Source organism: Salminus brasiliensis, chromosome 13 (assembly GCF_030463535.1).
Source record: "Salminus brasiliensis chromosome 13, fSalBra1.hap2, whole genome shotgun sequence".
Classification (NCBI taxonomy): domain Eukaryota; kingdom Metazoa; phylum Chordata; class Actinopteri; order Characiformes; family Bryconidae; genus Salminus; species Salminus brasiliensis.
Window position 1 is genome coordinate 17,885,663 of NC_132890.1, and position 21,875 is coordinate 17,907,537.

Below are 21,875 nucleotides of genomic sequence, written 5' to 3' on the forward strand. Positions count from 1 at the left end.
CTTGAACAGCACATGACTAATTTGGAGACCCCCCCTCCCAAAAGCTGGCATTAAGCATGTCGCACTAAGACCATGGAATTGTCGTACCTCAGTACAGTAGTATTTGGAAAAGGGGGGCATAGGTGAAGGCCAGGGGCTAATGGCAATGAGGGATTTGTCAGTCATCCCAACATTTAATAATCCCTGGCTCTCCATTTTCTGCTGTTTGTTTATATTAACCTCTGGTTGAACCCACTTTAGAGGCAGCCTCTGTGCCAGAAAGTTCAGTGAACATTCACCATGGAAGCGGAGAGCATGTCATCTCGAATCTATTAGCCCACAGGGGAGTTTGTAGCAGCCCTTGCACTACACACTCAACACACACACACATACACGGATGTAGACGCACACACATACACAGTCATAATCTCACATACACACTAGGTGAGCTGCAAAACCCTAACAGTTTCCGTACTGATGGCGCCTGTAACTGAGATTATTGTATACAGTGGCCTGATTTTGACCTCAATCATTTCGCTCATGCCAAATAATCTCATCAAGCCATGCGTTACCCTGCTATTTTAACACTGCCTACTGCACTACTACCTTTTACTTTTATGGAGTGGCACAACCTTCTGTCATTTCAGTGTTTGTCAGCTCCTCTGCTGTCAGGCCAATGATGATGTGAGAACAATGAATAAGTAACATATTGGCTGCTCTCTATGTCAGTTCCTTTGGTTTAGCTAAATAAAGGTATATGTTAAAAGCCCAGAGAGAAAACACTCCAGACCAGTCCAGCTTTTTGTACCTCATCAACAGACACTTAAAGAAAGCATTCATCAGTAATGTATACTGTTAGTTATATACGAAAACACTAATATATACAATAATAGGTGACTTTACGTTAGTCATTGTCCTTAAAGAAGCATGGTATTAATTGTAGCAATCATGGGTGCTTCATTAAATTGAATTAAGAGTGTTGCTGCTGCTGCTGCTGGTGAACCAAGGATAAGGATGTTGGACTTTTACTTTTTTTGTTTTTGCTGTGTATTGTTTTACAAGCAAAAACATAGTGCTCATATATATGTATAATTTATTCTGTATATAATAATCAGAATAATTCTGAGCAGGGTCTCCATTTGCTCTCAAAACAGTCTTAGTTATTTGATGCTGAAATCTCCCATTCTACAACATCGCAAAGGTGTTATATTGGATTGAGATCTGGTGACCAGTGTGAGGACCTTTGACAAAGACTAAACTCATTGTCATGTTCAGGAATTCATTTTAAGATTACTTTTGCTTTGTGGCATGGTGCCTCATTATTCTGAAGGTAGCAGTTAGTGGATGGATAAATTGTTGACATGGAATGATGCACATGTCAGATTCAGTACTCAAATAAATGGTGGCATTCAGGCAATGATTGTTTGGTATTAATGGACCCAAAATCATTGCCTCCACCAAATTCGGACCCTACTATCTGTGAGCTATCTGAAATTAAGATTCATCCGGCCAGATTTTTCGACTCCTCGACTGTTCAGTTTTGGTGAGCTTGGTGAACCTTTTGTTTTTGGCTAACAGAAGTGGACACCCAATGTGGACTTCTGTAATTGTAGTCCATTCTTGGTATTATAGTCTCCATTTTTCTTTTTTTGCTTTTGAAGCCCATTAAAGGTTAAAAGTGTTAATTCTGCTATACTTTTCTGCTCAACACAATTGTTATCGGGGTACCTGTCAGCTCCAACCAGTCTGACAATTCTATGTTGACCTCTTTTATCAATAAGGTGTTTCTGTCTGCAGAACTGCTCTTTTTTGCCAGTTCAACTCTACAGCTTCTGGTTCTTAACAGCAGGTTAAGAAGGTTCTTAAAACCTTCAGTTCAAGAAATACTCAAACAGCCCTTTTAGCACCAAAAATCATGCCACGCTCAGAATCACATTTTACCCTATTATGGTGGTTGATGTGAACTACATCTAAAACCGCTGGTCCATATCTGCATTGCTCTGCTTGCACGCAACTGGCTGATTCCTCAAATATCCTGAAATATAATAATAATAATAATAATATGACAGAATATCATCCTGTGCTTAATAAATGTGGGAGACAAACTACACACTGAACACCCTGCACCATGTAGGTCTGCATATTCACCATTGGGTGGTGATAAAGAGCAATTACACTGGGTTTGCCTTTCCTATAAAACGTTTCTGTCTGACAGTTCTATTTTCTATCAGAATTGACAAGTCTGATTCATATTCATCTGATTCAACTCACAAAGCTTGTAAAAAAAACTAAAAAGGTGATCTGTCTTTTGTTATGATCGATGTGAAGTATGAGCTCCATAACAGCAAAACAATTTGGTCATTCATTATTGACCACAGAATCCTCATTATCTACTGAAATATGATACTACATAGATTCTACGGACCCTAAAGGCCTGAATAATTCTAATATAGTATTGTAAACGACTTAGCTAACACAATAACAAAGCTAAACATGATAAACGTATAACATAACATAACGTTATAACATAAGACACAAAATCCACTCCCAGGAGCTAAAAGAACTAAAAGTACGGGACGGTCTCCTGGCTGATCTTTCACTAACACAAACACGGTCAAGTCCACGCTCCACAGCCTGTCCACGTGGAGTGAGAAGACGTTTGATTGGGTGCACGCCAAAGGCTGTCCAGTCACAAACCTGTTCACGCGTCCTTTCTGCTCTCTGATTGGAGCGTATCAGTACATCACGCCTCCACTGCCTATGCACGTGCGTGTGACGTCATTCGAGCAAAACGGTTCTGTCAAATCACGCACTTTCTACACTTATATCTCCGCCTCTCAAACGCATTGCGAAATAGATCCCAAAGTTTTTTGTTTTTTTTGTTGGGTGTGACAAGGTCTGGTTTACATTGCGCAGGAGAAGGTACTCAACGTAAAAATGGTCGTTATTTGTATTACTACAAGACTTTACTCAGATATTCCTACAAGAAAAAACAAGTATTGAGCACTGGGCTGCTTGCTGGAATTAATTTCTGTGTTCCAACATCGTTTTGGGAATTAATTTGGTGAGTATGGCCAGTTGCTTTAAGTAATAACTCTAATAAGTTACTGAGGCAGGCAGAACCGTGTCTGAAAAACCATGGATGTACACACTCGCTGGTTTGCCGACGACTACTCACTTAGGGACAACTTCTGACTGGTGAATGAGTCGTGAAAGAGGAATCTTTCGAACCGACTCACAAGTCTAAATGAATTGAACGTCAGTGTCGCCAACTACACATCGTTTGCTTCCATGTTACAGGCTTTCAAATAAATTACGAATACTCATTCACAGTTTCTATTAATATTTAAATAGTTCATCAAATTAAACCAACCTACCAAAATAGGTATCATAAATATAAACTTCCGAATTTTTTCACAGGCACTAACGCTTGAAGTGCTGGAGTGCACTTGTGTGTGTGTGTGTGTTGGGGGGGTGTTTTCTAACATTCTGATTAAACTAAGAATTCCAGGCGGCTAGGCTTGTTCGCCTAGTTTTACATATAAATCACTGTATACTATTCATACGTTGCTGACATGAGAATAAAATAGGACTTGAATCAGTGAATCGTTGAATCCGACGACCGAAGAGAATCGATTCGTTAAACGGAGTCGAAAGTCCTGTCATTATCTGTCACAAAGTCAATATACTTCTCAAAGCAAGATTTATCTGGTAGCCAGAATATAAACCAGAAGTTAGAATGAAAGAGCACGAGCAGAGCTAATGGACATTCCTACCGGACACTCATTTGTGCTTTATCAAATGTATTAAATATTCTTAGGCAGGCTGGCTAGCAGCTACACGTGACATGCTTGTTTGAAGACTCTTCAAGGGCAAGTTTCCTTAACAGCTTTCTTATTTATTAACAGTGAATCCAGTGATGGCTGACGAAGTGAAAATGTTGGGCCTTCTTTTTGACCACGACCAAGGCTACAGCTCAGGGGAGGCCGTGTCTGGGCACGTCCTGATCGAGCTTTCTGTACCTATTCAAATCAAAACCATCGCACTGTATGTCTCAGGATGTGGGCGAGTTGGTTGGTTTGATGGATCACGAAGCCAGCCTTCAGGTGCTTTTAACATAGTCTTAACTCCGTTTTTATCCCACTGTGCTGAGGAAAAAGAATATCTCTGCCTGTCAAAAACACTTCTAGAAGCAACAGGTACGTCGTATAAACTAGGCAGACCATCTCGGTTTTATATGTATTAGGTATTAGGGGGAACATATTGCCAGTTCAAATGTCCTGGCTTAATCTTTAAGCAGGTAATGATGACCTCAGCTTTGAAGCAGGACGCCACGAGATACCCTTTGAATTGGAACTACCTCAAAGGTAACATTAAGAAAACTTTGGGAAACCATTTGCTTTGATGCACAGCGTCTCAGTAGACAACAGCTTACTATTTCTCAGTAATCTGCGATTAGTTGCTGCTCAATTAGCATATACATCATAGTTATAGGGGTAAATGTCACATTCCACCAGAATGCTGACTCCAGACATTCGGCACTGTGTTGCAGACCCCTTGTTTCCTCGTTCTCTGGAAAGCATGGCAGTGTTTGCTATTCAGTGAAGGCTGTTCTGCAGAGGGCCAACCATCACGATCAACATGTTTGCAGAGAACTTCCTATCATCAGCCATGTTGATGTTAATTCTCCAGAACTGGTGGTGAGCATGCCAAAACAAAACAGCCACTTAAGTGATAACCTTACTCCTGTACAGATATTTTTTTGTGTGTGTGCTGTGTGGTATTTGTCACTGTGCATATATATATAAACACCTCATCATCACTTATATATATATATATATATATATATATATATATATAATTGGTTCTGTATGCCATCATATTGGCACAGAAACAAAACAGTTACTTAAAAAAGGGCAGACCTTTTGCTTTAATTTGAGGTTATGTAAGACCATATCAGGTGCACTTGAGAACACAGTTGTCCAGTATTAGAAAAATTATTAATATCTAAAGTTGGTTCTTGAGTTGTCTGTACCTGTGAAAAAACTATTCCGGGTTCTGAAATCTTGAAGCTAGAATGAGCACGGTTAACTTGGCAGATAACTAAAAGGCTTTAATATAGCTAACATATTTAATAGCTAACTTTTTCAGCTTTATAGAACTCAGCAACAGTGGTACTGTGATGCAAATACTATTCGGTAGGGCTGTGCGATACGGTACAAATACTAGATAACGATATTTATCACAATATATGTACATCAGTAGCGACAGAAACTACTACTCAGATAATCTCCTTTACAGAGTACAGTGATTTTTATTCAACATTTGCTGCACTTCATCTAATTATACCAGTCTAATTACACCAGTCTATTTACAAACCATGCAGTTTATAAGTGTTTAAGCACTAACAATATTCTCAATATGCTTAGAAAAGCAAATTGTGTATCATGATGACACAATTTGTCACAATATTGTAACTGTACGAGTAATTCTCAATGCATATTTCAAAGACGATCAGGAGTGTTACCATAAGAAAAAATCACTACAATGATAATTAACAAATATTTAGTTTTTATTCCTCCAGTGACTATTATTTGATGACTATTATTTTTCAGTGTCCTGTTTCAGAAAGCAGTGAGAAGATGATTGGTTGCTCGATCTTTGCCTCAGGTCCTGTCTCGCTGAAAGTCAACATAGAACGCAGGGGGTACAACAACGGTAAGGAAACTTTTATTCTCCTCATTATATGTAATGTTCATATTCATGAATCTGGCCTCTTCATTTTTGTTGGCAAGTATCTGGAAGACTTATGCAATGTGCAATATTGCGTGGTGTACTTGTTGTTGATGTTAATGTATAATGTCATCAAGTCTTGAGCTGCCACTTTCTCAAATGCACTGCAGTATTGCAGTGACAGTCATGTTAACACATTATGATGATGCGTTTAGTATATCGATATATTGAACATTGATCATGCAATACACATGCCCATGAAACCTATACAGTAACTTAACATTTACATTACAGTGTAGACTTATTGCGCACTAATAATACTCTGTTGCTGATTCTTTGATTTCTGTTTGCATTAGTTGTGGCTGGTAGGGAACCAGCGAAGTAGTGCACAAATGTGGATGAAATACTAGTATTCTGATAATAGTGATACATATTGGGTTTGGGAAATAGATAATATATTGCACAGCCCTGCAATGCATTGTTACTTGGGGAGTAATTTATTGTTACTTACCTCTTTCAAATGTGAGGAAACATGATGTTATATTATTAATACAATGGTATTTTATTACTAATAAAAAAGGTTCCACTTTTTTGTTTTCCTTTAATGGTTAAACATAATTAGGTAAACCGTAATGGTATAACATTGCATCAAAACACTGTAATATTACAGTGCAAACGATTCATTCTTTCAATTTTTAAAAAAAATGCTAGTCCTCCAGGCTAGTCATTTTAAATGTGTTTGAGATAATGCATCATGGAGAACAGGACAGCCCACACCAGCTTGTTCTTGTCATGTGCTACACTTCTCTTGCCTCACACCTCTAGTCCCATTAGTAAATGATGCTTCAATGTGGATACATATTACAGAATATTTAATTATGAACCCAGTATTTTGAATCATAGCCTGGCTGTGTTATACATAGTGAAGTAGTTAAGCTGAATAACTTCAGTCCAAATGATATAGTTTTTACTGTTATATTTATTTCAGGAGAGTCAGTTCCAATTTATGCAGAAATTGAGAACTGCTCCTCTCGACTAGTCATGCCTAAAGCAGCAATTTACCAGATCCAGACCTTCAAGGCCAGAGGAAAGACTATAAGCTACAAGCAGGTGGTCGCCAGTGTGAGAGGTAATCATGTCCCGTCTGGCTGCTCTGTCACATGGAATGGAAAAACACTGAAGATACCGCCTGTCTCTCCTTCCATCCTTAATTCTGATATTCTGAGAGTGGAATATGCCCTAGCTGTAAGTAGCGTTCAGTTTATCTTCACTTTCTAGTATTTAAAAATGCCTGTGCCATGATATTGAACCTTTTGAAATTACGCATGTGTTGCTCAATGTTGACACATTTTGTAAAACCCAGTGGGCCCAGCATTACATTTCTTACTATTATTATTCAGAGCAAAGTGACACACTGACTAAAAATAAACTGTTAGCAGCAAAATACCACACACACATGAATTTCTGCAATAAATTAGGGTTTTCACACCACAATAAGAAACCACAGCTACTACTACACTGAGCTTGTGCTGTGCTTCAAATAATACAAACATTCTGACAATATCATGAACAGAAACTGTTTTTACTGAACATTTCATTCATTCATTTCACTTTTGTATTTTAGTGTTTAGATAAAAGCAGTCTATAAGGGTTACATGTTTCAAGTCATTTTGAAACGTTATAATTTATATCTATATTATATAATCTTTGTACATTTCTCATTTAATTGCCAACAAACAAAAAAAAATGGATCATTACAACAAATAATGTATGTTTTCCGGTGTACACAGAGTACTTGAATCATAAGGCCTGTAAATGTAATCATTCAATTATCTAATCAGTCAATCATTTAACCAGTCATACAGCGCATTTAAAGAGAGCATGCAGAAACAGGCCATCAGCTTCAGGTAATATTCACATCAACTTTCAGAATGGGGGAAAAATGTGATCTCACTGGTGCCTGAAAGACTGGTTCAAGTATTTCTAAAACTGCTAATCCTTGGGGATTTTCAGTCTCTAGAGTTTAATTGGGGATAAAAAAAAAGTGTGGCAGTTTAGTGACCGAAACACCTTTATGATGAGGTCAACAACGGATGTCCAGACTCGAGCTAACGAAAAGGCTACAATAACTCTGTACCTCTCTGTACAATTGTGGTGACTTTAAACAACATGTTGGATCAGATTCAACAGCATGTGGTGTTTCATTGTTGTCAGCCATGAACAGCCTGACCTGATAAATGTTTCTTTCTGGTAAGGCAGAGGGTAGGGTCACATGAATGTTTGTACCTAGTTTAAAGCGTTTTTTGGTTATGCTGGAAAATTCTGAGGTAGTCCATCCATTTTGTGCAATGTACCAGTTCCAAAACAGCATTATTATACGTTGCTACCACCATCATGCTTAACAGTTGGTACAGTGTTCTCGAGGTTGAATGCCCAACCTCCACTCCTCCACACATCTTTGCCTTATCTGATCATAAAACTGTGTTACAGGAGGCTATGGTCCAAAACATACTTTATGCAAGTTTCGAGCTGCGCAGTAATGAGAGTGAAGTGCAATGAAATGTGTATACAGTTGTGCTGTACTGACAAAATATACAGTTATTTTAGTTGTATGCCAGTGTGCAGTAACTCAGTTTGCTTGTTATGCATGTTGTATAATAAGATGTATTATATTGGATTATTGTCCATACATTTGAGGGATTAAATTCAGTTAAACCTCTAGTAGACATCAGTCAGCTCATCACCTCTCCATGGGCATTTTATTCACTTTGTGAAAGGTATCTGATGAGGCAAGCTGTGGCTGTCAAATGTAATTTTTAAAAGTATACCAATTAATTCATATATTTCTGTCTATGTAACATTGTGTTTTAAGTTTATTGGACATCACTGTTGTCTGTTATATCATTTGGCATCACAGCAAATGTATGGGATAGAAAAAAGAGTATAATATCATTCTCTTATTGTTTTATTTAAATAGTTCTTAGTTGTAAATTGCTTTGTTGTCAAACAAGGCCAAATGTTTATATTCCTAGTCGAAATACAGCAGTATCTGGGTTCCAGCTTTGTTTTTGTTGTTGTTCTTTTTCCAAGGTTATAGTTCAGATACCAGGTGCCAAGAAACTGAAGGTGGAGCTTCCCGTTGTGATTGGCACTACTCCCTACAATGGCTTTGGCAGTTGCAGCCTTGGCGTGATCAGTAGGTTCAGCACCGGCTGGTTCCCCCTCACTGTCCCAGACACACCTGAAGGTACGACTGGAGGCATAAAATAAATTAAAATGTCCTTTGCGTCATGACTAGTTTACTAAGCCACATTACACAAGCTGTAGTGCAGAGTTTATTTTGAGTTCACAGTGGAAATGCTGTTAAAATACTGTTGTGACTACCCTGTGCACAAACAAATGATCTACACTTTAAAATAAAAATTCACATTTAGTTTACAGTATGTCAGAATATTTTCAATTCAAGGACTAGCACTTGGATTGAATTGAAAGAATTAACAAATGTGTTACAGAGAACATAAGCAATAATAACAGTGAAAACAATGTGAGTTGCACTGTACAAATGACATTTTTACGTAGAGAAAATATGGAAAACTGAAAAGCAAATATTATCGAAGACTGTTTTGATGGTCTCTTTAATAAAAAAAAAAAAACAGTTTGGGGATTTGCTACATTTGAACATGCCAGAAGACACTGTGAGCCATGTTGTGTAACAGTGTAAACTGTTTTCTGCATTTCTCTGTGGAATGCACTGTTTTGCCATGTTAAAAGGATTGTGCAGTGCATTTCATTGCTTTTCTGTCTGGAATGTTTTCTGCAAATCATTACTGAGTGCCATTACTGGGGCACTTAATCTAACCTGGTTTGTTTGTATTGTTGCTTATTTAGCTCCTCCTAACTATGCAGATGTTGTGTCGCAAGAAGAGTTTGAGCAGCACTGTCCACCCATTTCACCTTCCCAGCATTCAGATGAGCTGGAGAGGCAGGCGGCCGGCCATGCCTTTGCTTACATTCATGAGTTCCGCTTCCGGCCACCTCCACTGTACTCAGAGGTCAGTCTTCCATCCACCTGCTCTTGTAATCAAGCAGATTCATGTCTTGGCCGTCTTGCAAAAACCTTACATCTTCTTTTCTGATGTTTGAATCTGGCAGCTGGCACATTTACACTGTAAAATCTTTTTATACCGATTTCTATTTAAATTATGAAGTAAACTTGGAGATGGTAAGGTTTTGCATCACTGCGGCGATATAAATTCTGTTATGAGCTATTCATGCCTTTTGTCTATTTCAGATTGACCCAAACCCAGTGGAATGCCAGACAGTGTTTTCTGTCTGAGGGATGTTTCTAACACGTGGGTCCCAAGGACATTCTATGTATTTCTTTTCCTTCTTTGGAGAAGACCAAAGTAAAAACAGCCCTTGTCTGGATTATGAAATTGCAGATATTGTGAACGCAACCTGAAGAGCCATCTAAAGCAGTATTCAAACTGGATTAAAATTACCAGGAGAGACTGTGTTATGTAATTAGTAACTGTGTATGTTTGTAAATATATGTGTATGTTTACAGTAGCCCATTGCAGTCTGTAGTAGCTGTGGGCTCTGAAAGATCATTGTAAACAAAGACACATGCTCAACAAAAGTATGGGTGTCCTGTTTACAGTTTGAATTGTTCTATAGACGGTGACTCTGTCACTGCCATTGTTAAAGAACAAAAAGGGCACTTTCCATATTTTTCTTAATTGTTTGGATTTCTTTGAATACCTGTTGTTTGGTTGACAATATAAACTGTGTAACAGTGTGGTGCCCTATATGCTTAGAATGGAAGCACACAAGCACTAAACCAAAAAGCACTTTGAATGTAAATTGGCCTTTACATTGCTATATCATTGATGTGTTTTTGCACTTAACTGTTGTTCAGATACAACAGTATTTTACTTTTCCTTTGCTCCAATCTGCTGTTAGCCTTTTTTGATTATGACTTTCAGGTAAAAGGCCCTGTTGATGTTATCTCAGAAAATTGAAATAGCTGCTGCATAAATTGTAGTCGATGTGTACTATAATTCTCAGGATTGCAAAATAAATCTGTGGCCACACTTGGCTAATAATGTTTACAAATCTCCACTGCTGCCTTTGAGTCCAGATGTGTTTGAAAAAAAAAAAACATTACTAGATCCCATAAGCTCTATCACTACTATAATATTGGATATACTGGAATGTGAATGAATGGCAAATTGTTGTTCTTACATTGGAAACAAATGTAAACCCAAAGGGTTTTTTTGGGGGTGGGATTTTTATTGGTATTTTTGTAAAACATTCTTTTCAATATATTGGCAGTAAATTAAAGTATATTTTCACATGTATAAAATTTACTTTGTACAGCTTTTTACTTTTTTGTATTACATGTGTGCTCCTGAAACATTCCGCTAATACTTTGCTTTAATAGTTTCAGTATATGGTATGGTTTTCATGACAATATTCAAACTGAAATTGTAGTTTAATTTAGATGGAGAATGTGAAATATGAAAATTAGATGTTGACCAACATTTTAGTGAAGCAATGATTTATGTTTTCAGGAATATTTCAACCATTTTGGCTTAAATGCCAAAATGAGCTGAAAATATCAAAACCATTAATATTAGAATAAGATACTAAATAGCACAGACAAAGATACTGTTTGGTTCAACACATCAACAAATAATGGAAAGTTTGGTAAACACATTGCAAGCAAGGTAAAGTTAAATTGAATGATTGATTGGCCGAACCATGTTAAAAATGTGTACTTTTTGTTTTGATGCGCTCTGAAATCCTTTTTAGCAAAGAACCTTATTTCACATTAGGCCCTCTAAATTATATTTGGGTGATTTCGAGGTACCTGAGACCTACGTTATAGTAATGACTTTAATTATAATAATTTAATAATAAGTCATTATAATAATAATAAGTTAATTTAATGATAAGTCATTATAATAAAATGCCCCCCCAAGACACACACCTATAAAACTTAATTCAATAACAAAATACGTAGCATATATAGAAATAAAAATATACAAAACATATACATGCCTATGCTGAGACAGCATGATGATGTTGTCTACAATCTTGATCATAAAAGACATTCCAGAAGTCTAACAACTAACTAACAAAGTTGTTTTAACTGCTTTTAGATGCTAACCACATTAATGATGAATTAATCCATCTGGAGTAATCATATCTAGCTTTTTGTTGTTATTTGAGATTTATTCTGAGCACTTTAATAAACAAACTTTTATATGGTCATTCTATCAGCATCATTGTGAAAAGCAGAATGTGTATTTGCAAGCTGGAGTTTTGTGTCTTTGAATCAAGCTAGATCAACAGAGCCATCCAACAGAACGCCAGAACAAACCCTGGAAGCCCTGTGCAAAGCTAAATAATGAAAGTCAGCAAAACTATGTATTACATACATAATTAGTAACAACCTAACTTCTTAAGATTATCACTGTCTCTGCAATGTTCTAGTTCAGGATAAAAAAAAACTTTTTTATATTACAGATATTACTTTAGTATCATTCTCAATACCATATTTAAGATGCTGCATCGCTTTTCCCCATAACCTGTACAAATCTCTCAGTGGAAATGAGCTGAACTGGAAAGCTTGGTGCAGTGTTCTGGCTAACTGGCTAATCTAAACCAAAGCCAAATGTGTGTATCGTAACAGAATTACCTTTACTTAAAAACTGACCCCAGAATAAGAGGAATCAAATTACTAGGAATATAAATACTACTTTTATATAATAGATTTAGGTCCTGTGTAGTTGAAGTAGTTGATATACCATATTGTAAATGCAAAAGGACCCAGTGTTTCATTTAATGTACAAGATAGTATACACATATTAGTCCTATTTGTATGGGATAAATTCACTGGGTCAAGATTAGGGCCATCATTTGATTATATTTTTAACAATATTTTGGCTACTTCCCACAACCAGCAGTGCTGTTCTGAAATTAATCACAAGGTTGGTAAAACCAGACATTGCAGCACAGGGAAGAAAACATGCTTTGAGGTGCTAGTGATTCTCATTAAGAGAGCTGCTGTAATCCATTGTAAGTCAGTGTCAGTGGTGTACATTAATCAAAATTATGCCACTCTCAAAGTTTAGATACTCAAGGGAAGGGAAGCTGCAGAATAACTAAGTAAAAGAAGCTGATTTATGACATGCTTGTCTTGAAAGATAATTTTCTTGTGCTTTCCCGAGAGCTGTCATGATATGCCTCAGACGTTGTTGACGTTAGTGGTCAACTGACTGTTCCAACAGTGTGAACTCAGTCCCTTTGGACACAGCAGTTATGTAAACAGACACATAAATCAGTTTACATGGTGGGAACACATACTTGCCACAGTGATGTCATTACTGTTTCACCGTTCAGTTTCTAGTCTCTAGGGAAGAGGTCAAGGTAATATGAACCACCTGCACCGCCGAAATACTTTCCCTCTGTCTTACCCTTGCCATTTGCCCTATATTCTAAACTGGGCACTGGACATGAAGTGGCCCTTAGATTCTCTGATTTTGATCTGACATCAACATAAAATGCACCATAGATTGCATTTATTCAGAATTTTGAGTTGTTCTTTAATGTCTAGATAGTAGGTATGTGGGCCTTCTTTGGACACAAAAATGCTCAGATGAAGTTTTACATATTTATTTCTTTCAGCAGAAATGGGCAACTAAACTTCAGAAGGTTGAAGAGGAGTCAGATAGCTGGTCATTAACAACTTCACCAAGGCTACATGCTTCTGCAGATGGAGGGATCAAAAAATTCTCAAAGGAAATTGACAGCTCACTGTAAAGACCTGTAGCTCCCCAATGTACAGCAGTTCTGTATTGCTTGGGCTGAGATTTAGGTGATGAGCTGCCATCTACAATGAGATGCGAGTTGGAGATGCTGAGATTTGAGCTAAATCTGTGTGTCGGAAAGAGGAAAAGAAAGGATGAGATAAGTATCATCAGCATAACAATAGTAGGAAAAACCATGTGAGAAAAATTACATCTCCAGGTGAGCAGGTGTAGCGTGAGAAGAAAAGAGGAGAGTCTTGTGTTACGCCAGTGGAAAGTTTACATGGAACAGATGTAGAACCCCTTCATGATACCTGATAGGCACATCCCTCCAAGTAGGACTTCACTTCCACACAGGACCAGTGATGCCAAGGTCAGAAAATATAAACAGAAGGATTGTATATTTGTGTCAAAAATGGTGGACAGGTTAAGATGAATCAGGACTGAAGACAATCCAACTGATCTTTAGGATGGGCACCACCATAGCAATCTTATATGCCAATGGTGCAATATTCATGATAAGAGGGAGTTGTTGACAATTGAAGTAATTTGTGTTATTTTGTTTTAGAATAAAACATGCTGATTTTCCTTTTATAGTGGTTTTATGAACAAAATAGAAAGCTCTGCTATGATTGGACGTTTTGCAACATTGTGATGGCTCACATGAGCCAAGCAGTATAGCATAGCTTTTAGCACTGTAACAAAAAAAGATACCACAAAATACCAGCTGAAAAAAAATTCTAACATCATAATTCATAGCTTAGATTTTGTTTCCAGATGTCATCTCATTTGTATATGCAAAATGTACCTCATATCTTTTTTAAATCCCAGAGAATCCCAAAGGTCCTTGAAAAGTCCTCGCATTTGATGTTTAAGATGGAATGGGGAACCCTGCACATAAGTGCCTTTTTGATGCATCCATCATGGAGGACTCTGGTCAGGAGCATTTGTTCTGGTTAGGGATACACCTGGGAGTTTGAGTCTCAGCTAATGAGAGCTAGCCCAGGTGTGTGCACACTAACTACAAATCTACAACTCTTTGTAGTGTCTTATGTCCAAGGGCTATGCTCTTGAAATATTCAATACAATTTAATACCATTCTAAACAAAATTCCCAACACTAATACATTAACAAAATCCTAAAAAGAGTGTTATATGCAAAAGTGACAAATGATAACAAAACATCAAAGTGTTAAAAATGCATTTTACAGCTCATTCGTGATAAGGTTTTGGCATAAAATTTTCACATTTCAGGTCCAGAGATACATGCAAGGCAATGTAAGGCAGATTAGTTCTGACATGATTTACCACAAACATTAAAATTTCACAATAAACTAATTAATATTATACATTTTTTTAAACTAAAAAATATTATTCATCATATACCACTGAAGTTGTGTGTTCATGCCAATATGAAGTCTCAGATATCTGAATAGGAGAAAAGGAATCTTTAAACAAAAACAAAACAAAAGTGATTCTGAGACATTTTGACTGGATTACATTTTCCCTTAAATTTTACTGGATCCCCTAAATTACTGCGTATTTGACATGTCAAGATACAAATGTTGCCTATAGAAGCTAACATTGCTGCACATTGAAGTGATATACAACTGGTAACAAACACAATACTCAAGGTCTGAGTTATGTTTCTTATGTAGTAGTAGGATAGGTAGTAGCTGGTAGCTGGTGTTGTGCAATAGTGATAAAGTTTGGTGAACAACTTACTTGTGTACTCATGTAGTCGTTTTTATGCACAGAAGTATTAGCGTGCGTGTAGCATGGATGAAGCAAAATTCATAATTTGACTCTGCAATCCCAAAAAGCAATTAAGGCAAAATAAGAAGAAGCATAGATGGGTCCTATGCTAAAAGCTAACCTAGCTACTATCCCTTTGCTAGCTAACCGCGCACCACACCGAGAAGACACGGAGAGGACAGCAACACTATCCGCTAAGACTCTATTCTGTAAAGTAAAACAATTCAATTCCATCAGTCAGTTTGCGAAGTGTGGACCACGCTAGCTGAGGCAAGAAAGGATAACTCAATAAATTTGGGTGAGTTCTGGGGGGCTTTGGGTGGATGCAGACCGAAAACTGAACTTTGTTTTGTAATTACCTGCTCTGTATTTAATCCATACTACCTTAAATAGTGCAGCAGATAGATTTTATGACTTTCAATAGACAGTTTTTTGCTTGTATAATTATAACATTTCTGTTATGGCTGGTGTTTGTGTCTTGTAAGCGCTGGCGTCATTGCTAGATTACATGTGTATGTCTGTGTGTGTGACTGTAGAAAAACATGGACACTGTGGTTCAATTGCCTTACACTCAATAAAAATGAAGCCACAATTGTCCACCAGAGTCTGCATTGTAGAGACCAGAGGTAGAGGCAGACACGCCTACTCATTTGGTTAGACAAACTTTCTTTTCTTAGACCAAGCTTCTCAGGTGGCAATTGAGGATACATCACAAGCCTAAAGGCTTCTGTATAGAGCACTCTTCTTTGTAAACAGTAAAATATGTCACAGCACATCCTGCTGGCAGTCCCGGACAATGCTGTTTTGATTGGTAATGATCTCCCTGTTCTTACTGTAAGCTGTAATACGTCATTAGACTGTCTTGGCTGCAAAAATGACAAATAATTGCTTTTAATATACAAGACAAACTACTTAGTAATGCAGTATGAATCAGAATATTTTAAAATGTGTGCTAGATATTCATTACTTCAGTTTAGTTGGAGACATTTCATTCATGCTTCAAATTACTTAGATGTAACTGAATGAATATGCGCACATGATCTAGTCTACTTGCTGAGATATAATAAAAACCAAAGATTTGTTTAGAGAGTTAAAACTAAATGAAATGGCAGAAATGGCAGAACCTAAAGGATTGTACAGTGGGAACGAACATGACATTATACGTACAGGGGAATACAATTAGATGTTATTTCTCATAGTGGGTTCACAAATTATTGAGACATAAGACATCAGACAAAAACAGCAAAGAACTTTGTACAGATTGTCTATAAATGCCAAAAGATCAACACAACATGAATATCAAAAACATCTAAATTAAACAGTAATAAATAATGATAAATAATAGTATGATTCACTAGACAAAATTATCAGCCAAAATTTAGATGCATGTTTTGTCATTGAAACATATGGGTATGGACAGAGCTATACTATACTCATACTTCAACCAGCCACTAGAGGCACTAGACCTGTGGTGGCTTCACTTTTAAGAGAGGATGCGCTGTCCATGGTTTTCTACAGTCACAGTTTGTTTGTGTTTATCATTGTTCATGAGTTGCACCTGGGACTGGGAACATTTAAGGAGCTTCACAACGGCCACTCCTTGCTGTGAATTGAATCTCATTGAATCTCCAGGAATCTCGTTTACTCTCTGTGATTTCCCACGCATTGGTGGCATGTTCAGGTTGGCAAAAACAGTTCCAATCGTAGTATTTCGTTCGTAGGGTTATCTCAGTCAGTTTTTAGAGGCAAGCGTGTTATGCCTGTATGTTCTGGATCTAGTGTTCTGTTCTTAGTCAAGAGATATAGTCTGGTTCAAGAGGCAAGCGTGTTACGTTTGCTTCCTGCTAATGCTTCTAGGCAACCCCAGCTTGAGGCAGACGCTACATACTTAGGTTTGGTTTTCTAGTCATGCAGCTGGCTCTCCAGCTACCCATGTATGTTCACAGAGCGTGGCTCTGGATCAAGCTTATAAGTACCCCTGTTGCACAGTTCAGACCCTTCTTTAGTTTATCCTCTTGTTATTATTCCCGCTCAGCTCCCTGCTCCTCCCAATTCCAGGTTTGTTGTTTTCGCCATCTTGTTTGTTACGTTTTGTTGTGTTCTCTGCAAATGCTAATGCAATACAAATGCATTAACATTTAAGTCATATTCTAAACATCGTTTTTCACAAAAAAACACAAAAAAACTAAATCTACATGTCTTCTGTGACCGGATTAAAACTTTTAAACCCTTTTTTTAACCCTGAGAGTTAATACATGATTTGGCATCTGGCAATAAATGCAAAGTCCAAACACCAGTGTTAAAAATTCAAGGTTGGAATTTAATATATCAAAAACATGTTAACATAGTTGTTTATCATCAAACTTCTTCTGCCAGAGCAGCTTTCATTGCATCCATAAAAATGCACCATTGTCTTACAAGACATAAACTAGTATTATTAACAACAATGAACATCACAACAAAATGTGATGGGAAAGAAAGTTACATTTAAGAAGCAACAATGGGTGAAGCAATGTACAAAGAGGGCACTGCGTACCAACACATTCCTTAAGAATGTTGTAGCTAGGATGTAATTACTGCCTACCAATATCGCCTTCTCAAAACCAGATTTGGCAGATTTGGAATTCTGCATCCTCAATGATTTAACATCATAGTAAAAGGTCACATGATTTATGAAGTGAGTTCCATGTAGTTTTTTTCAGAGTGCCAGGACTTCGTTGGGACATGACACCACATTTCATTATTATTCAGTTTTTAATTTTAAATCCATTATGACATTGTCTATCAACAAGTGTGTCAGTTCAACTTTTTTTTACCTTGTTAACATGTAATCCTCTAATGTCTAATTGATTTGATTGTGTTTTTAAAATGAAAAAAAAAAATCAGACTCTCATTCCTTTACAACTTGCCAGCAGTTTGACAGCAAGGCCTGCCAGGACGTTATGTGTGAACATGCCAATGTCCAGTGATCGTCTGTAACACTGCTGTTTCCCATCCATGATCGTGTCTGTTTATCTCTCCGTGCTCTTGGCATTCACACAGGCTTTGGAACTTGGCAGAAATGGTGGAAAGGCTGGGTATATCCCTGTTGACCAGAGTGAGTGCATACCACCACGTCCAGTTTGTTTCTCTGAACCTTGATGTCCCTTGATGTTTTTCAGGCCACTGTTTGAACAAGTACAACTTGATCTCCAATGTACAGTCCAAAGCACATAGTCACACAAAGGACAACTTTGGTATTTGATAGTACCTAAAAATGTGCTCACTGGCCTCTATATACTGTACTGATTATGCAAATGGGGTAATATCTTATGATGGCATAATAGTAATAATGGTATAATCACACACATACAGCAAATACTGTATCACATTGTTTTCATTGTCTTAAATTATATTTGAAGACTGATAAACATAGTTTATTAGGTCCTCCCACCTTCTACCTACACTTATCGACCAAGATGTTGGGAGCCCTGTGGATGGAGGCATTGTAATCCTGGAGGAAACCCGTGTACATGGGTATTAAAAGTAAATACTCAAGTAACCATACCATTTAAGGTTCAGCCACCTTCTACCCTGTCCAGCAGTACAAAAGGGACCACCACAGGACCACCACTGACCAGATAACATGCACCATTGACAGCACAGCCATGTCATTAAGAAGCTGTTTTTAAACACTGTGTACACTTGCACTGTATACAAGCAAATACATATACAAGTAAGTACTATAGCTCATACTATCCATGCTTCATGGATAATTTGCATTATTTACCCACTATCCCCTCGACAGCAGTACATTTTCCACACAGATGCATCAATACACTGTAAAAAAAAAAAAAAAAAAAAAAAAAAAAAGATGTTGTGGAAACATAAAACTACAAGTGGTTTTAAATGAATTGCAGCAGTGAAGTTTAACCGAGGTTTATAATCATTTTTGAATAGGTAAGTTGCTGACTTTTCCACAGCTTTTATATTACTATTTGGTACTATTTGGGATTCCTTACACACTGTACAGTGAATACCTCAAAGAATGAAAATACACATTTGAAACTGTGCAGAAGGTATTCCTGCCTCTTTGTGAACAGTGCTCTGCTTAAACCTTGTCATTGAATAAATCGTCTGCTGAAGGCTGTTGAAATGCCTTGGAAACGTTCTCTTGAGTAACCCCCACATGTTCATTCAGTAATGCCTTAATACAGACTTGAGGAGCTTTAGAACTTGAAAAATGGATTTATTTTTTATTGTTATTTTATTGTTATGGTATATTCTATGTTTTTGTTCAGGGCGTCTTGAAATGTCGCTACAGATACCTCCTGCTGAACAGAGGTCACTTTATCCTGTTCATCTGATAATATTGTTAGGCTATGTTGTTAATTTTGAAGAAAGGGTTCAGAATACTCCCCAGAATGCCTAGGATGATTATTTAAAATTAATACATTTAAATTAATAATTTTTTTAATGTAATTCAGCTTAATAGTTAATTCAGTAACTCTTGATATGGACTAATTCAGCTTTTTTTCTGATTATGTACACTTTGTTTTTTGTATAATTTTAGGTTTCAGGGTGTTTTAACAGTGTTGATGCTGGCTGTCAAACTGAGGTCACTTTATTTTGTAATGCAGCAGTCTTTTGTAAACTGCATATAGTTTTGCAGAAAGTGCTTTTTGCAGAAAGTGATTTTTGCTGAGTAAATTGTTAAATGTATTGTTCTGTCTTTACTTCATCAAGTTTAAATTAATGCAGCTCAGTTAACTCATGTTAATTGCTGTTGCCATTTCTTGAGCTTTTTAGTCTAACTAAAATGTTTTAGTAACTAATTTCAAAATATTTCTCAGTTGGAAAGTCTAGCATCAAATTTAGAGTTACCTGTATTTGACATATTACATTCTGCCAACTTAAAATGCTAGATTATGATTACAAATCTGAGAGAATTTTTATGTTGAGGTAACTCAGTAATTTAAGTTTACCTAACATTTAAGACAAACAACAAATCAACAAATCACACTTAAAGTTGTACTAACTTACAAAAGGAGAAGAAATCAGTTGCTTAATTTGTTTTTTTTACAGTGTACAACCGGTATCTTCTCCTGTTACTTAGCATTTTAGCTATAAGATGTAAACTATATTTAGCTATTCGATACATTTACTGTGTAGCATATTAATTTGTACTGTTTGCATATTCAAGTACATATCAATATAAATTTCAATGCTGACCAAGCAAAACCCCAAACAAACAAACAAACAAACAACAGTTTATTTAATATGGGCACTGAAGTGAACTTAGATAAAGTGGATAATACTGATCACCTTGTTACAATGGTACCTGTCAAGGACAAGGATTTATTAGACAGCAAGTGAACAGTCAGTCATCAAGTTGATTCGCAGGAACCAGGACAAACAGGCAATCATCCGAGTTACACCTCTTAACTTGCAAGATTTCTGTTGCTAACCTTTAGAGGTCTTGTGGAATCAGCGAATCAATGATGTTTTGGAGGCAGAACACAGGCCTACACAGTATTAGGCAGATGGTTTTAACTTATACTTTATGACTGGTGTGCATGTGTGTATAAGTGTTGTAAACATAACCTTATAGTCTTATGCCGAAGAGACGTTGGTTAAACTCTGAATGGCCCTTAGTCCAAAGCCATCTCTAGCATTAGATTTTGCTTTTTGGTTAAATGTGTGGCATTAAATTATTTAGCATGTGGGCATTGCAAACACAGCTGTTACTTTTCAAACCACGTCACTAGAAGCATACAAGAAATAAAAAACAAACAAAGATAAGATGATGCAGATGACAGGAGAAAAAAAAAAACACAGTGCTTACACGGTCAGCAAACATATTCCATTGTAGTAGAAGACTAGGAAATGTATCGTGGAGCATTAATCAAACTTACCGAGATGAAGTGATTAGTAGACTTTAGACACTTCAATACACAAAATTACATTTAGGCAAAAAGTGGTAAAGACCCTTCTGGCCCTTTTTTAGACTTGTCTGAGCTTGACAGCACTTTTAATGGTCCAGTGGGAACTTAGTATGAGTACAAGGAGCCCCATACGCGGTCAAAATCAAATGGCTCTCATATTCTGACAAGTCCTCTTCTAAAAGCAAGTCTGGTTATTCAGGGAGAAATGGTTAAACAGGAGGACATGGTTACAAATGAGGACAAGGAGTGCTGGCTTCTCCATATCCTTGTACAGTACCTAATCTGTATTAACACTCATAATGTTCCAAATTCTCCCTTCCGTTCATTGTTAGCTAAAATGCATGTCATGTGAGTCCACCCTTATGTGCCAGCAATGCCATTTCTGCCATGTTATTGTCAATGAGATTGAAGTTACAGAGTTGTGTGGTAAAAACCTTCATGAGCAATACTGGAAGATTACATATTGAGCTATGAGACAAAGAACAAGTCCTACCTCTACAGGAAAGTTGACTTAAACAGTATAGTAACACTCCTAGTCGGGAATATTGCATAAACAGAAATAGCACCCTGACAACTGTGGGAATTATTATTATTATTACTATTATTATTATTATTGTTATTGTTATTATTATATAACAATAAACCTGCCATTCCAAATTAGGCAGCAGTAT

General features: G+C 36.9%; 1 protein-coding gene across 2 annotated transcripts; it reads left to right on the forward strand.

Annotated features, from left to right (window-relative positions):
• Positions 1–2,873: 2,873 nt before the first annotated feature.
• Positions 2,874–11,077, forward strand: LOC140575294 (arrestin domain-containing protein 4-like). Of its 2 annotated transcripts, none has more exons than XM_072695552.1 (9): positions 2,874–3,043; positions 3,888–4,178; positions 4,277–4,346; positions 4,532–4,679; positions 5,595–5,697; positions 6,701–6,957; positions 8,803–8,959; positions 9,601–9,764; positions 10,004–11,077. In XM_072695552.1, the coding sequence occupies exons 2-9, from the start codon at positions 3,899–3,901 to the stop codon at positions 10,046–10,048; spliced, it is 1,224 nt and encodes a 407-aa protein (XP_072551653.1). In that variant the 5' UTR covers positions 2,874–3,043; positions 3,888–3,898; the 3' UTR covers positions 10,049–11,077. The 2 variants fall into 2 exon arrangements, with proteins under 2 accessions (XP_072551653.1, XP_072551654.1); XM_072695553.1 differs by having other exon boundaries at positions 4,280–4,346.
• Positions 11,078–21,875: the final 10,798 nt, after the last annotated feature.